The 17,194-nt window shown below is 44.3% G+C and overlaps 1 protein-coding gene across 2 annotated transcripts in view; it reads left to right on the plus strand.

Moving 5' to 3' along the window:
• SK (small conductance calcium-activated potassium channel) overlaps positions 1-17,194 on the plus strand; it is a 180,325-nt gene that overhangs the window by 142,355 nt on the left and 20,776 nt on the right. For both annotated transcript variants that reach the window (XM_017899325.1, XM_017899326.1), the window contains one exon: positions 4,488-4,583. In XM_017899325.1, coding sequence (XP_017754814.1) covers positions 4,488-4,583 — 96 coding nt within the window. The remainder of the gene's footprint in view (positions 1-4,487; positions 4,584-17,194) is intronic.

Consider the following 17,194-nt stretch of genomic DNA (forward strand, 5'->3'; position numbering starts at 1 on the left):
CGTTTGAAGTCGGCTGGTCACAGGTATCCTCGGTGGTAGGTAGCTAGAAGGGACGTTAGGAAAAGGAAGGGATGCGTTTCGTCCCGGGACTACTAGCGGACTCATCGGTAAGGCTTGCTTAGCAGGCCCTTGTCTTAGACACTGGGGATACTATTGGAAAGACGGGAAGTTATATATATAGGAAACTGGGAGTTTCCCGAGGACTTGCGTGAAAGTCCTTGAAGGCGGAATCCATCTAGTGGCGAGGACGAGAATGATGGTCGCTACAAGGCCACGCAGAAAATGGTGGCAAAGTATGGTCAATCGCGACGTCATGAAAAGTGGCGATGTGTGGTACAGGTGCGCCGTCGCGAAAGGGTTAAGAGCGGTATCGGGTCCGGCTTAGGCGTTTAGGGTATCATCTGGAATGCATGTTGACAGTCTGGATGACCACGTGGAAGAATTGCATGCATGCGTGAGATATTTGTGACCAAGTCGAGTGCAAGCAATGAACGAAAGTCTAGGAATGTGTCCGAATGTCTGAAGTACCTGGCCCACTAAGGGCCAATACTTCCCTTAAGTGAAATAAGTGATCAACGAAGAGATCATACGTATGAAAAGAGAAAGTGTTAGACTTTAAATGAGGGTGCAAGGGTGCAAAGACAGAATGCGTGTAGTCGAGACGTAGCGAGCAGAGAATCGTGTGTTTGAGATAGAGTTAGAGTTGAGAGAAACCTAGCGTAATATTTCAGTTGAAATAAATCTGTTTTGTTATTAAAAAGAAGTCGTTGTTTATTAGACGCGAAGATCTATGTCAACCTAGGATTAATCTAGCATCAATCCTACAGTAGCGTTCCGTGAAATTTTCGATCCTAGCTATATCTCCTTCGGGGAACAACGCTTTTCAATTTCAATATCAATGCGTCATCAAGGCGCGACGTCTCCGTCATTGAATATGGCCAGATGAATCACGTTTGCGGGGGCCCTGCGGCTAATTTATATTCCTCTTACGTGTAACTAACTAATTAACCGACTGCCTACTGTTATGGAAGCCGCAGATTCGCTGCCACGAAACCCGAATCTGCCCACTGAACGCGCGGGTTTCGTGAACCGATTAAATCGGGCTAATACAGTCACGAGTTTCCATCTTTCCATCGCCACGATTCGTGATTCTTGACGATTTCCTTTGTAACGTGTAATCGGCCAACTTCCTTCGTTGCTCGCGACTTTTATCTGTACCACGCGGCAGTGATAAAATTATCGAATTCGTAATTATACCCGGGATATTTATAACCCTCGTGTCTGTCAGATATCGTTTTTATTTATCGCCATGGCGGATGGTTCGCTTTACGGCTTCAGATAGCGCGGCGTTAAATCAGTATACTATTCGCAGGAATTTCCGCCTTTAGGAAATATCGTACGTTATCGAGCATACGCGTGACGTTACGCGACATCCCGCGATATAACATTGTAGTTCGCGTGTCATTTGCATACCGTTTGTGCCGTTTATAAAATGGCTTTCGAATAGATTCGCTCGATGTCGAGCGTAATATTCGAATCGCGGGATTCGACAGTGTTGTTCCTTTTATTAGGAAGAGACAAATCGATGGATGGATGGTCGAGTTGACCGATAGTCAACCGGGAAACAAGTTTCAGTCGTCGGATGTTTCTTTCATTTAATATTACTCGACTGCACCGCTTTCAGCTTTCATTTCTATCGACCTCTCGTCGCGTAATTGCTGCGCAAAAAGGATGTTATAAAAGGGATAATCAAATTTCGCGATTATTCTGTATCTACGATCTTTTCATAATTCCTGGTAATTTAGCAAGCAGTCTTCCGATGCAGCTGAATTAAACGGGATCAATCAGGATCGGATTTCGTTTATCTTATTTACTTTTATTTACCATTGTAAAGAAATTTAATTACAAAGATGGAAAAGCTACTCCGGTTTCGCACGCCATCGACGTACCATTCTTTACCGATTGAGCTTTAAGAGGTGACACGTTCCGCCATTTCTTTCCGCGACCACGAGAGATCAGTCACGGTTCGACTTGACATTCTCAATTTAATTACAGAGAGAATACTCGGCACCAAGTGCTTCGAGTGATTCGAGGACCCTTCATTCGAGACCTAACAATCCTCGTTTCTCCGTTTTAGGATTTTCCGCGTCCTTGGACTTGCACTCCCAATCGAGACTCGCGAACGAGCCATTTTGTATCGCTCGTTGCACATTAAAGGGAACCCGTTAACGAATTGAGCGTGTTTATCTGTAAATACCCGCGAAGATGACCAAGGAAACGTTATCTGTTCGAAAATTAACCGAGATAAGATTGGACGAGGTATCGTAATCGAAAAATCATTGGAAACATTAGCGCACACGTATTATTGCACACTTTTAGAGTCGTGGCGGCTGAACGTTGCTGGAAAATATAAATTCGATTGTTTTCCACATCGCGCTTCCACCGCAAAAAAGTTGCACGATCTGCTGGCCAAGGCGCGTAAAATTAAAACAAACATAACGCGAATTGGAGCACAAAAACACTAAATATCGCACCAACCGATCAAATATAGGCGGCGACCAAGGTATTTGTTAAAAAAAATTCGTTATCTCGTTGACCAAAACCGTGTTGAACATCGGCAGTGAATGAGAAACGCAAAATTTGTCCGATCAGAAATCATCGGACATTTATCGTACTCTAAAAATTCTCATACGTGTACCTCGTTAAAAAGCGCCATTTTGCTTCTTTTTCCCAAAGTATAAAAGGATAATCCCATAACGTAAAAGGGACGAAATGAAATTAAATATCTTGGCCGAATACCGAAATTTAAGAAACTGGGATTATTCCAAGCTCGGGTATTAAAATATAATTCTAGGAAAATTCTTTTTAAGAGAGAATCAACTGTCTCTTTAACAAGAGGAACGGGACGAAATTATCCACGAAACCGGGTGCTTCGTTACAATGTCTCCTATTCACTCGAATGGTACAGAAGCGTGCTCGTGGACGTTTGGAAAAAAGGACGAGTCGAAAGAGTGATATAGAAATTTTATTTTCTCACCGCGACGCTGTCGGTGTCGGCCGCGCGTTTTACGAGCTTCGAAAATGCGGAGTTTAACGTCACCTTTAAAAAGTAGAAGAGAGAAAAAGGGGCGGAAAAATAAACGCAGTCTTCAGTTTGACTTTTACGAGTAATAAGTAACTTTACGCAGACGTTTGAATATTTCATTACGTGTCTGAGCGCGTGTGCTCTCCTTTTACCTTACTTGCGAATAACGAGGTTGCAATTAGTTCCTCGCTGAGAAATCCTCGTTCAAGGTCCCAGGGTATGAGAGCCTTTAATCGATTGATTGGACTCGTTCAGATGGAAATATTACGATTACAAAGTATCATAATCGAGTGGAACTTTCGTTACACAGACATCTTAAGGAAATATCGGCTACGTACGTTTGCTTTGGCGATGTGGCAAATTAAAATGTCTAAGCTCGTCGGGTTGCCTCGTGTAGAGCCTCTGGGATGTTGCAAAGGGACCTGGTTACCCTTGAAATAAAATGCGAGGAAAATCTCGCAGTTTCTTTTACGCGGAGACACAAAGGGAATTATTCTTGCAATAATTTTCCTACGTTCTCTAAACACAAGTTTCATTTCGTAATGCCTATTCGTGGGAGACAGACACGATGGAAATTGGGAAAATTCATCGTCATCGACGAGATGAATTTCCCCGACGGTGATTCTATATTTTCACCCCTTTTTGGAACAACGCGATCCCGCTGCGCGAAATCTCTACGAATTACCGCTGGAATACGAGGGCAATTTCAATTAACCCCCGCGCGTACCGTATCGCTCGCGCTTAAAAATCGCGTTAAAAATAACTTTTCAAATAACTCGCTGCGCATCCAACTCGCGCGAAACTTTTCCGCGCAATTATTTAACGAAACGAAATTAATCTTCTAGTTAACGGTGCATAATAGTTGAAATAACTGTTACTCGAAACGTAAGGAAGGACAACGATGTCTGCCTCGCGCGAGACATTTTCGCATTTAAATTGCGAACTTAGTGTTTCTGGCTCTGACAATCTCACCCTTGTTTCCCGTTTTAGGTGTTATTATTTATGCAGGATTTTTTGGAAGTCACGACAACGTTGCGTTAAATAAAAGGAAGAGGAGCGAGAATGAACGAGTGGCCAAGACAGCAGTGACAAAATGGCGGCGAGAAAATAGCGGGGGCTCGCGAAATTCTTTTTAATTAAATATATATATCTTCTGTGTTTAATCCTCCTTAATTTAATTTCTATTAACGAATAAAATTCTATATCCTACATTATTTTTCGAGTATTCAGCGTGCAACCTCCATTATTACACGGATCCTCCATGTAATAATCGTCTGACAATTTCTCTTTTTCTCTTTTATCGGGGAACGCTGTGCATTTAGAGACGAGACGGTAGAATAAAAGCGAGGTATGGTCGAAATCACAGAACTGGGATTTACGAGGACGACGTTTTATGTTGCAGGCCTCGTTTTACTCGACAGCACTGAAAACCCTGATCTCTGTGTCTACTGTGATACTGCTTGGCCTCATATTTGCTTACCATGCCTTAGAAGTTCAGGTGCGTATAAAAAATCCAATAGGCTCGATGTTACGTCCTTGTAGCGTGCATGTAAACAATCTGCCGTGGACGTTGCCTTCGCGGAACGAGCATGCGGAAAAAATGGCCGATATAAAGCCGACGCGTTTGCACACACCTGTGGGGTTTCATTTCAGAAAGCGGAACGCGTCCATCGTCTTCCAGTCCGGGACAAATGTCTCCATCTCGCGTCGTCCTATATTCCGGCATTTCGCCTTTGGTACACACTTATCGACCTGTAGTATATCGTCCCCCGTGTCGTGAAATTGATTAAACAAATTCCAGATACTTTGTCCGTTAAATCCATTTTTGCGTTGGAGACGCCGAGTCAGTCGCCGTGATACTGCAGCAATTTTGCACGTACAATAGAACGTCGATTATCCAAATATAAAATCCGAATTTATTTTTCGTACCATTTATTTTGCTTATTTTATTTTCTTTTCTTTTTTTTTCTTTTTAACGACATGTGTATTTTTGACGTAGAAAATATTTATGCGCGAGAATGGTTAAATTTCTGGTTGATCCATGACAGGCCGATTATTTGTGTACATAGAACGATTTGATTGGGTAATCCACGTTTTATGATGTACGGTCGGGGGTTTCTTTCGTGTCATCGGTATCCCAAGGGAACAGATCCCGGGGTAATCGTAAATCAACTCGAAGGTGACGTTTACAGTCATCGATTGCGCCAATTAGAATGCTTTCACAAGCGTTTCTGCCTGGATTGCTTGTACAGTTTCTAATTGGCTCTAGGAAGGGGGCGCTGCAGCGCAATCGGAGCGTAATCACGGGTGCAGAGGTTCCAGTGTAACGAGACCACTGAGACCCTCTTCTTCTTCCTTCTTTGCTATATTCCACCTCCACCTGTCTCCATTTCTCATCCTTCCCGTCCGTTTCGATTTCTCTCGTCTATTCCTATTTTCTCGCCATGGTCTCTTATTCTCCCCCCTATCTCCTACCCTCTCGCTCGTCCCATCGCCCCTCCGTGGCTGAATTAATTTCTCGGAAAGTTCTCGAAAGCGATCGAAGAAGTCGAGAACTCATGAACGCGTGAAATCGTCACGCCTGTTAAGCATGCATCGTCAGCCAACCCCTAATGACGGTCTAACGATGATTAATCGACCGATTGATACAAAACTAATCTTCCGCTCTCCCTTTCCGCTACTTTGCGCAGCCTCTCTTGATTAAATCTGATTAATGACCGTGAAATTCCACGGACACAAAAGTGATAACGGGCTAGTGTAACCACGGTGAATAATGAATCGCGTGGCTGATAATTTGTCGAACCGGTAAGTAACTGAAGGGAGCTTCGATGTCTGACTGTTGGACAGAACTGAGCTCTACATCGATTTTCGAATCCTTCTAAAGTAGCACGAAGTTTGAGAATTCTCTTATCTCGATCTCCGCGTGCAGGAAAGTTGAAACGAATTTCAATTATTTGGAAGATTGTTCCGTGCTGTTAAAATGGCCACCGGAAGATTTGGAAGCGGTAGCTACGTCACGATAACTCCTGACTCCGACGTTATTGAACTCCCTCTTTACAGATTTCTCGAGACATTTTCAGTTTCTTATTCTTTCATTTCGTTACAGTCAAGGATTTCTTTCTCGTTCTCGCCTAGACTGGCAGCCACACGCTTGACTTTCTTTTCATTTTCTTTTCCGATTTCCCCTGCTCCCGACTCTGTCTATTCCTTCTATCGTCTATTTAATCCGAGGTCTGTAATTTCTCCTGAAATTACAGATACGGAGTGGATTCCATATCCTACTGATATGGAATTCGTATTCTGTCGGGTTCATATATAACCGTAGTCTGCCCGTCCTTTGATACCTTCTTTAATTATTACTCGTTACTTGCTGGATATAAAAATTAATTCGAGTATACATTCTAATCCAGAGAGATTGAAATATCCCGAAGATGAAAGAAAAATTCGGTTGCTCGTGTTACGGTAGTTTTAATATTAAAGATCAATGGTAAAAATTTTTGCTAAAAGTTATTCTGCAATGCAAAGAATCCGTAATATCCCAGTGATCAGAGAATGCCTCGAAACAGCCTGAATTTAGTGCATGAACGATCACGCGTTGCTCGATAATTCGAGTGCGATGAAAGCGCGAGGATCGCGAGTTTATTGCAGATCCATGCGGCAATGCGAGGCCTGGATCGTTAAAATCCTCGCGTCCCGTCGATCGCGTTTGACCGATATGAATTTTCATGAAGATGCGACTTTATTTTCCTCCTCGTGTCCCGCCATCGGACGGGGCCAATAAGCCGTGATTTTATGGTCCTTCGAATCGCTAGATGGCCGACAAATTTCGCCGTTATTAACGCGAATCACGATCGTGATTATTTCCAGAGAATTCCCGCTATTCGACGCAGTCGTTGCAAACTGTGGCCAGGTATATCCACGACAATGGCACCGCTTTTATGTCGTCGACGTTAAACCTAATCGCACCGCGCAATGCCCAGAACTGTCAATTCGCCCGCGAATCGCCGTCTGTGCAGAATGCTTTAATTTTGAACCGCTGCAGAATTACAGATGCACTTTATATCTTAATAAAACCAGTTAAGAGCGCGGAGATTCCATTTTCTATGGGGCGATGATACCAAAGTCGGGTCGTTAGGGAAAATCGGGGATCACTGAACGAGTGATTTTTAAGCGAAGGATTATCGGTTGAATAGCCAACAGAGGTTTAATTAATAATTAAATTAAATTCATTAATTACACATTACTAGTTCGAGTTAACGTTAGTTTCATCGCTAATAAACCCAATAACTAATATTAACTTAATAACTCGGTAACTGGGTTAATCTTCTCGTATTAAATTATTATACAAGTATAATACCGAGCAGAGCGTGAGGCTGCTATGCGATTCGTTAGTTTAGTCACCGCAAAACCTACCAAGAGTCACGAGTTGGTTCCCGTATTTGGCGAAATCGATAAATCCTGACGCCTACCGATAATCGGGTCGGTTGATACCGAGATTACGATCAGCATGACTATGGTAACAGCTGCGTTTCGCGTCCCCAAAATTTGTATCGCGTTATAGAGAATCGCGTGGTTAATTCGATTACCGCTGCGCCCGCGAGAAAATTGCGAATTGTTGTCACGACGAACGCGTAGTGACGGTACTCTAATTGCGTTATCGTATGCCGGTGCACGCTCGCCTGCATAATACCGCGAAACTATGCGATTCCCGCGGAGCTTCGGCAAACGAGATCGAGGTGAATCGCTGACAGAGAATCGGACGAAATAATAGAATAGAAATACGATAGGAATTTTGTTTCGGCCAAAAATGTGACGAATATCGCGAGGAATGAGGCCGACGTTGAAATTTACGATATAGATTAATTACAGAGAAAGAGAGAGAGAGAGAGAGAGAGATTCGTACACGTGACACACAAGATTCTCCGATTTTAGGTATCTGATCCGTCCAGTCGAAAGCAGTTTGCTTCCCTTATCGTAAGCCTGATAAATCCCCACGGTAATTGATGATAGAGCCGGTTACGAGTGGCTAGTCACTGGTCGCAGAATTCATCCGTAAGTGGTATAAACCGTCATAAGTCAGACGTGGCAATCCGCGCTCTGTTGGCGGCCGCGATAACGCTCCGAGTTTCTTCGGATCCCCATCGGGTTAATCTCTGGAGCGTATATCAAGCAGAATGAATTGCATTATCGTACGAGCTCGTTTAACGGAGAATGGCCCGGAGAGTATCTCGACCGACGATCGTTGGTCAAACGATACCGTTTGCACTGACTTGGGTGGAGATGGTCGATCTCGTTGCTGGACTGACGAGTCGAGGTACACAGCGAAACGTGAAACCGGAGTACAGAGATGGTCGAAAACGGAAATGGTGGTTTGGACGCGGGTTCGAACGCGAGATAGAGTTTAAAGCAAGTACTAACTGCCTACGTCTTAGACCGAGGAGAAGTAAAGAGTTAATTTAATATTGGGGTTCGATAGACAGACATTTTCGTCATCTGTTACCACTGTAATTTGGAACATAAATAGAAGACTGATACTTGGAGCGGATTATTTTCCGCGAGAGTTTGAGCATTCGATATTTGGACCCGCGAACAGTCGAAATATTATTATTATATTAGCTGTGAAAGCAAATACGAGCACAAAGGCAAAGTTCAAAGAATTTCTCGAGAGAGGGAGTGAAAAATTCAAGGTATTCCGTGCTCATGCAGTTTTGTGATAAACTTTTAACGTTAAAGAACGCGTTACCACGTTTGTCGAATAAAATAAGCTACCGTTAAGTAGTCCAAAAATATGATTACTATTTCTCACGCTATACCTGCGAATGCTAAAATACGATTATCCAAAATGTTCAAAATCTATCGCATGGAACCTCATCTACGCGGCGTTCGAGCGAAGGTAAGCACGATGCTCGCTCTAATACCTTAATACAAGCCGGTTACCAAGTTCATAACGCTTAACTCGAAAGTTTATGATATCTAATTATGCATACATCGGTGGATCATCGTGTTCCCTCTCCCTTTACCCAGCCAACCGATGCCTCTTCGGTTTTCACGCGGCACCAATCTGCTCGCGCGACACTTTCGCAACTCCGAACTCTCGGTCAGCTGAATGCCGGGTAAAAAATGCCCGTCGTAAAATCGCGACGAACCGAAACGATCGGGAATTTATGGAAACCGGCGAGGAAGTATGTTTGCACGCGCCGATGCGAAACCGGTCGATGGTACGGCATCGTTGGAAATTAAGAATGGCCTGTTAGCCCCGCGCAAATATAGCTTGCAGCCGGTACGTGGAAGGGTTGAGAAGCCGCGAGAACATCTTTCCACGCTGTCAATATTTGACTTGGCTCTGAAATGTTTCAGCTGAGACCGGCCACGTGACGTAACACGCGCTAGCATCTTTCTTCCGTCGGCCATTACCGATTTATTACGGAACGCGAGAATCGGTGCCTACACCTGTGCGTGGTTGTTAAAATAAACAGCCGACTGTTTTCGTTCGTCGATTAATCTCGGATGAACTCCGGGACACGAGGTTCACGAGCATCCTGGCACGAAATTAACGAGACACTTATTAGATTACCATTTTGGATGGCGTTACAAGTTCCATCCACTTCGTTCGAGGTCGCGATATTCGATCGTGATTGATTCATCGAGTGTCTATGGCAGACATGTCCTTCGCCAACTCTGCTCGGCGAATTTTTATTTCGGATGATTTTATAACCCGCGTTTTCTTGCTAGAATCTGGGCCACGCGAGTCTTCGGATCGGTCCGAGTTCGACAGGGCGATGAAAACGTGGTAATTAGTCGGAAAAGGAATCAGTACGCGTCAATGGCGTTTATTTCGACGAGCGGAATTAAAACCGGAGCACGTGGATCAATCGGCGTGACGTTTTGGCAGATGGACAATCGGTTTAGTTGATAAAACAAAAACGCTCGCGGTTGTTTCCTCTTTATTGAAAACACGGCCACGGTTTGGCAGAATAATAAGCGCGAGAATCGCGTTCCAGGATAAATCGTTTAGCAGTGACCACGGATTAACAGTAATTAACGGGACGTCATTTTCTACCGTGGCCGATAAAACCTGACGCGTTTGACCGGCTAACACAGTGCCTCCTTTAATTCCTCCGGCTTTTCGTTATCACGATACAATGCCGGAAACGAATCTGGCAACTGGTGTTTTAAATCACGAGAATGTTTAAAATTCGAAGTTTTAAATGCATAAGTTTAGATGGCCGAGGGGAAAGCTGGTTTTAATCGAACATTCGCAAAGTACTATCGCAATTACTTGTCCGCCATTTTATGGAGCTCGGAAAATGAATTTCGGTGGCGATTCAAACGAAGCTACTCGGTTGAGATAAATTCGAATATTTATTATTAAGTATTTGCCGATACTTAAATTATTTATTGGGGATCTATTATCGATCTATAGAAAGTATCTCTTTGCATAATAAAGGCTAACGAGTGTGAGACGGTCGCGAGATAAGCAAATGCTGTCACGGTTAGAATCACGGGGAACGAAGCGAACGAGGAATCGATAAACTTTATCGTATACTTCTCTGTTCGTTCCTTGAAACACAGCACATGTAATAACGCGCATGACAGGCTCTCTCGACCAATCGACCATCTTCGACGCCTCTCTATGCGTCGCGTTAAATCGACGAAGAGTGCACGCGAGTGATACGCGGCTCGAATCGACAGCAGTTTTGATCATCCCTCGCTTGAGTTCCCATTTGGTGGTCGTGGACCGAAAAACGAAGCGAAACTGAATCGACGAAACCGTAGAAAACCTTAAACAATGGCCAGACTTCGATCTATCGACTCCAAAGAAAATCATCGAATTGTTCCAATAATGTATAGAAAATCGAGCTCGAGGACTGGGAAAAGAAAGAAAAACACGGAACTGGAAATCCGAGGTAAAAATGACAAATTTTCCTCACGCATCTCGTACGTCCCTCGAGTTCTCAGCAGCGTCTTCGCGCTATCTTTGAAAGCCTGGAATTCCTTTTCTTAAATCTACGCCGAGAAAATTCACGACCCTGCAGTACATTATTAAAAAGCCAAGAGCAACGGTGCAATCCCGTGGAAGTTGCAAGAAGATTACCTTCCGGTGTTGTTCGAGGATCCACACGACCTTAGGAATGGCCCGATCTCTCGCGTGCCGGTTAATCGGGCCATTTTAAATTCGTTATTCTTAATCCGGACAAAGGGGATGCGGACCGCGGCGAACCAAATTCCTTCGCAATCTCCAGGGACGGGGTCTATTTCTCCCTCTGCGAACCTCCGCCCTCATAAATCCGCTGCAAGCAGCAACGTGTATCGGACACACGGATTCGCAAAAAGGTACGCGAATAATGCAGCCGGTGAATTTCAGCCGGAAAATACGGTTTCGGTTCCGCCTGTGGGAAACAGGAAGTGAGGAGGGTCGCGACGCGAGAGAAACCTCCGTTTCATTTAATCCCGTGTATACCGGACGTGACTTCGCGAAAAAGTTTACGGGATCGCCGACACCCGTATCTGGAACCTCGAGGCTGTAAGGACGTTGTGTGCTTTTTGTAGGAGGAGAAGCATCTAGCTGGGTTCCTGATTCGGCTGCTTTATGCGGAATATTTCTTATTCCAGGCCAAGTGAGATCGTTGCTCGAAGATTTCTTAGAGTATACGCGTGGAGACCTGCACGTTTCGCGATGCAAACTTCTTCGAGTAAATTAAACGATAGGGATATTTCGATCGGTAAATCCGATGACGTATTAAAATTATTGTTGAAAGATTTAGTAAATTTCCCGAGAATTTGGAAGCTTCGTAGCTCAGATTTGTCTAACTAAGATATATTCTACGATACTAATTTCTTATATATAAGAATGGTTAACCTCTTACCTGATGTTGGTGTCGATGACCGGGTCTCAGTCGTCAACAGAGTCGTTCACGCGTCGAGGCACTTCGTCCGAACACCGCGAAGAATAACACGCAACTGAAACGGAAAAACACGTGCGAAATTAACCTCGAGCCTGACCGAGCCTAACCGAGCCTGACGATGTTTACGTTGAGCTCTATCTACGAACCACAACTCTCACCGGTGATGCTCGTGCTTGGCTCGATTTCCTTACCATGGGACTCGCAAAATATTGACCGAGCCTAACCGAGCCTGACGATGTTTACGTTAAGCTCTATCTACGGACCACAACTCTCACCGGTGATGCTCGTGCTTGGCTCGATTTCCTTACCATGGGACTCGCAAAATATTCTAGGCGATGGGATTAATAATGTATTTACATCGACAAAAGAATTTTGTTATATTGGTTGATTATTTTATATTCTGTCGACATACAAAAAATAGTATGAATGATAAGAGTGAAAACTCGATTTGAAAATTCACAGCTTATACAGGTAATGTATTTTTCATGGCGAAGTGGTCAAGTATTCAGTATACAGAGATTCCTAATCCAAGACATCCAATTTCACGCGAGACAAAAATTTTCTCCGCTAATTTTTGAAAGCGAAATTTAATCAGGAATCTCTGATTAATAATTCTCCAAGTTAATGCTACGAAATAAATAATCACTTCGGCCTGAAAACCCGAAAACAGAATGTTTCGCGCAGCAGTAACACGGAGTAAAGTGAAAAGTAAATAGGTGGATAGGAAAAAAAATACTATAAACGAGGAACACGAAGAGAAGTAGGCGTGGTTGCAGCGTTGTTCGATAACTTCAAATTTTACAAATCCTCGAATTCGTAATAAAATAAATTCCACTTGAAAAACTATCGCTGCAAATTGACTGATCATATCGATAGGAAAGCGTGCAACTTTCACGGTACTTCTCACCTGCCATAAATCAACCCGCACTCGTCGAACTTCAAATTCGAATCCGAATGCCAAATAAACCCGTGTTTTTCGCCATTCTTCAATTCGATCGATCAAACGAGCGATTAATAGCATCCCCGATTCCGTGCAATATATTACGGAGCCTAGGAAAAAAGGAAACCGTCGATCACTCGTGGAATTTCAAAATATTCAAATTGTTTCAAATCACGACCTCTTGTCGCGGCTATAAACAAAGCGTGTTTCGAGAGTCGATTCGAATTCGAAAGTTGACAAATAAATCTCACAAAGCAAATCCCAGGATGTATCCCTGAATCGGGGATAAGGTACGAACGCTTCGACTCGTATTGCGGACTTTAAGGGCGCTTTTGTTCAATTTACTCGAGGATTACAAGGAACTCTCGCGATAAGAATCGTCGCCACGAATGGCAGGTACTAGAATATTCATGTCCAGCACCGTCGTGTCTCCCAGGGGTGTGAAAAAGAAGAGACGATTCCATGGACGTTCCGATAGTCACTGGTACACGAATATCAAAGATGTACTCCTTGCACGTGGAAAAATTCTCTCGCATGTACAGACAATTGTAATACCGTGTAACCGATTACGGTACAACGTCCACGGTTCCAGGACGATTCCCTGGGTCGCCATTTTGATTAAATTTCGCGCGCGTTTTAAATTTCAGATCAACGATATCCCGGGCTACATTTGTTCCTCCCCGGTAAAATATGATACACGGGAGAGACTGCGCGACGGCACAAATTTAAAATAAATATTTAATAAGTGCATCTGAAATTCAGCCGTAAGAGGAATTCAATGGAACTCCCTCGTGTTAAAGTACATTTAAATCGCCGTGCATTAAAACTTTACGAGACGTTATAAAAGACAATGGCGCCTAAACTGCCGCATAAATGCGTTACGAATACACTGCAGGGATAGAAGATAAGCCCTCTTCATAGCGTTTACACGCAACGACTTACCGGCGTCTTACCCTTAATTTTTCATACATATATGAACGTATGGGGACAGGGGGGAACATTCGTATCGATCATCGGCCAACGATCAAGGTTTCCCTTGCCCCAGTTGCCCGCGTAATCCGAACAAATGGCCGGGAAAATGGAACCGGCGATCGAAGTCGATCGTAAACGACGCTTCCCGAACGATTCGAAAAGTTGGCGGGAACGATTTAACTACATCTCGGTGTCCCGTAACTTCATTCCGACCCATTTTTCCGTACTCCTGACCGTCGTTAAGCTTTACCGCGTAATCGATGGAAATTCGCTTCATGACCAGCGATTCCTTTCTCACCAATTTCCTCGCCAATTTCCTCACCGACTTTCCCAGTAGTCGAGCGCGCATAAATCGGACGTATACTCGCAAATCGGGTGTGTCTCTTTACGCCTCGACCATATTTCGCTTACCTTTGTTCCACGTACTGTCCGCGATAAAATTCCTCAATTTGAGAAATTTCTACGTATCGTTATCGTCCAGTCGTGACAACGTGGACGTCGTTGGTTCCTCGAAAATGGCGAAACGATTTGGGTGTTCCATCGATCGCCAGCTCGTGCGACACGCGCCATGGCTGACATAACTTCGTCGATCTACTTACTTTGAATAACTGAGAATGTTATACCCCAGTAGGTATAGCCGCCATCTCGTCAAGGACGGGACGGTTTCCCGTGAATTGCCAGCCGAAGCGAGTCGCAACACCCTGAGCGGTCGCGATACCGTATGGTGACAATGTTTTCCCCTCTTTTCGTCGCTTTGAAAATAAATGTTGGAAATTTCGACGTGCACCGAATTTTGCAACTCCCTGCAGATTAAACAGCCCCTTTGTTCCACGCGTCCCTCCACTTCGATCCCTTTGTGCGGCCCGAATACACGTTAAAGGGAAGACACTAGAGCCTTTGGGCGACCGTATCAAGATTCGAGGCTTCGTTCGTTGAGAGAGAAATCGCCGGCCAAAACCTCGCGAAATATCTTCGTGTTTCTTCTTCTGTGCCTCTCTGTGTATCGCGGACCTATTTTTCCACAAAGACTAGATGCGTCACGTTAACGAAACTTTCATCCATCTTCGGTTGGTGAAACAAAACAATCGCTTCTTTTCGTCGAATCTATTAAATAACAGGAAATTCACCGATCGTTTGAACAATTAAAAAATTATAAAATATTCGCAAACTTTTCCAGAATTCCAGAATTCTCATTCAGACGTGGTCAAGGCGATTATAAAACAGCACAATTCGTTTTTGACAATACGAGCACGTGCTTTGTAACAATGATCGCCATTTTAAGAACACGGAAAAATTTTCGCTGTGAATTTTATTTAAATCCAGGAATTAACGAATCGGCTAAAAATTATAATCCATAGTCAAGAATTTCAATATATTTTTCCTGAACTGTATACATTTCGTGCGAGATTTTTAATATTAGCCTATATTAGAATTTATTTGTCGGGTTGCAAAATATGGCGGAGAAAGTGCACGTTTCGACGAGTTTCGTAGAAAACGGCACGATATGGTAAAATAGATTTCTCCGATTTGCCGCGCGTGATTGGATAAACTGCTCGTCGTTGACGAGGACGCGATCCCGGCGCAAACATAAATTGTTTGCCGCTATCTCGCGGCCCGTTCGGTAAACTCTCTCGGTGCAATTAAAATCGCGTTTTCCAGTGAGCAATTTCGAAAACGCCGGTAATCAAAGAGCGTGAACGCCGCCGTGCAACAGTGCGATTTTGAAATGTCGTTCGGAGGAAAGCGTGACGCTGGCGCCCCCTCAACGTAATTATTCGCTTTGCCAAACATCGCGTTGTTCCTCTGCTGTTTCCCAACGCGACGATCGGTCTCCTCCGATTTTCCATTCCCTTTGACCTCTCGTCGACGGTATTTTGACACTCACGGGGTGAATTATACGCGACAACGCGTCAACGATGTGTCGAAACGTTGGTCGAAACATTTTTTCCTGCTTTTTCCTCGCGTATCTATTCGTCACGTGTTCGTTTATCGCGGTAAACGAGATAAATTATATCTCTAGGGAGCCGTGTCAGAGGATACGATCGAGTAATCGTATCTTGCCGCGTTATCGCGCGTATTCGGGGGTGGAATTCCACGTGGGGCGAAATTTACGTAGGGATTCGATCGTGGCCGTAACAGTTGTCGATATCAATAACTCGAATCCGAATTCGGGGGAAGTGCAGCGTTGCGAAGACGGACGGGGGCACGACACGATAAGTCGAGGATCATCCCCTGGTTATTTTGCACGGACGTGGAAAGAGAGGGGTGGCGAGCTGCCTCTGTGTCTTCGAGGTTGGCGGCGGGAATTCTTTGAACAAGCCACGTTGAAGATTCATGGATCACTGACACGATAAGTTCCGTGTAGGCTTGCCTACAGCGCGATAGCGTTTAGGCGAGATTTCGGTGGAATTTAGCACGCGGCAGTCCCGTTATCAATTTTGATCATTCGTGGCGATAGAAAAATTATTCGGACACGCAGCCGTTCTAGTACCGTTGCCAGAGGAATGGCTATTTTTGCGACGAACAGGAAGGTATTTGCAGCAAGTTGACGTTCGAAGGATTTTCTGCGTTTTTAAATTTTCGAAATTTTTGGAAAGGGTTGGATCCACGAGAAGAAAATTCGCGGAAGCTAGCATGCAGCGGAAACGAGTTTCCAAGCGATATTCGATAGCTCGGATGATATCGACGCGTTGAAAAACCGAGAGCATACTGCTGCTGGAGTTTACGTAAGGGTCGTAAAACCGATTCGAGACCGGTTGGGCTACGTAACCGGTTCACGAGCCCCGCCTGCGAGGGGTAACTAATCCCGCAGAAGCGGACGTTGTAAACTGTAAACGATCCTCGGTATTACAAATTTTAATGGGCACACGGCACGCGATTCTTCGAGATCACGATAATCTCGCGGGACGGCTTAACCGGGATACCCCGTCGAAATTTGAATTTAATTCGCTGGATGCTCGAGCGCCACGCCTGCCGATGCTAGCTTCCGGGAAAGAACGCTAGACAGACGAGGCAGCCTGTTACTCTCGAGAACCAATTTCTTCGACATAGTCACTTTGGCTTGATGTTGAAATTATTATCTCTCGTGTAACGTGCTTGTTTCCCAAGAAAATTCCACGGTAAAACGTTAGACGAGATCGAACACGTGACCGTGACACGCCTCTCGCGATTGTCCTTTTATCTAATTTAACCCCTTGTCTTACGATTTTCTTAGAAGCTACGCGAGAGTTCACGTACAGGTTCACGACGAGGTTCGATCGTTCGAAACACTTTCCACTTTTTAATTAAAAA

Source organism: Eufriesea mexicana, unplaced genomic scaffold (genome assembly GCF_001483705.2).
Source record: "Eufriesea mexicana isolate 0111107269 unplaced genomic scaffold, ASM148370v2 scaffold812, whole genome shotgun sequence".
Taxonomy (NCBI): Eukaryota; Metazoa; Arthropoda; class Insecta; order Hymenoptera; family Apidae; genus Eufriesea; species Eufriesea mexicana.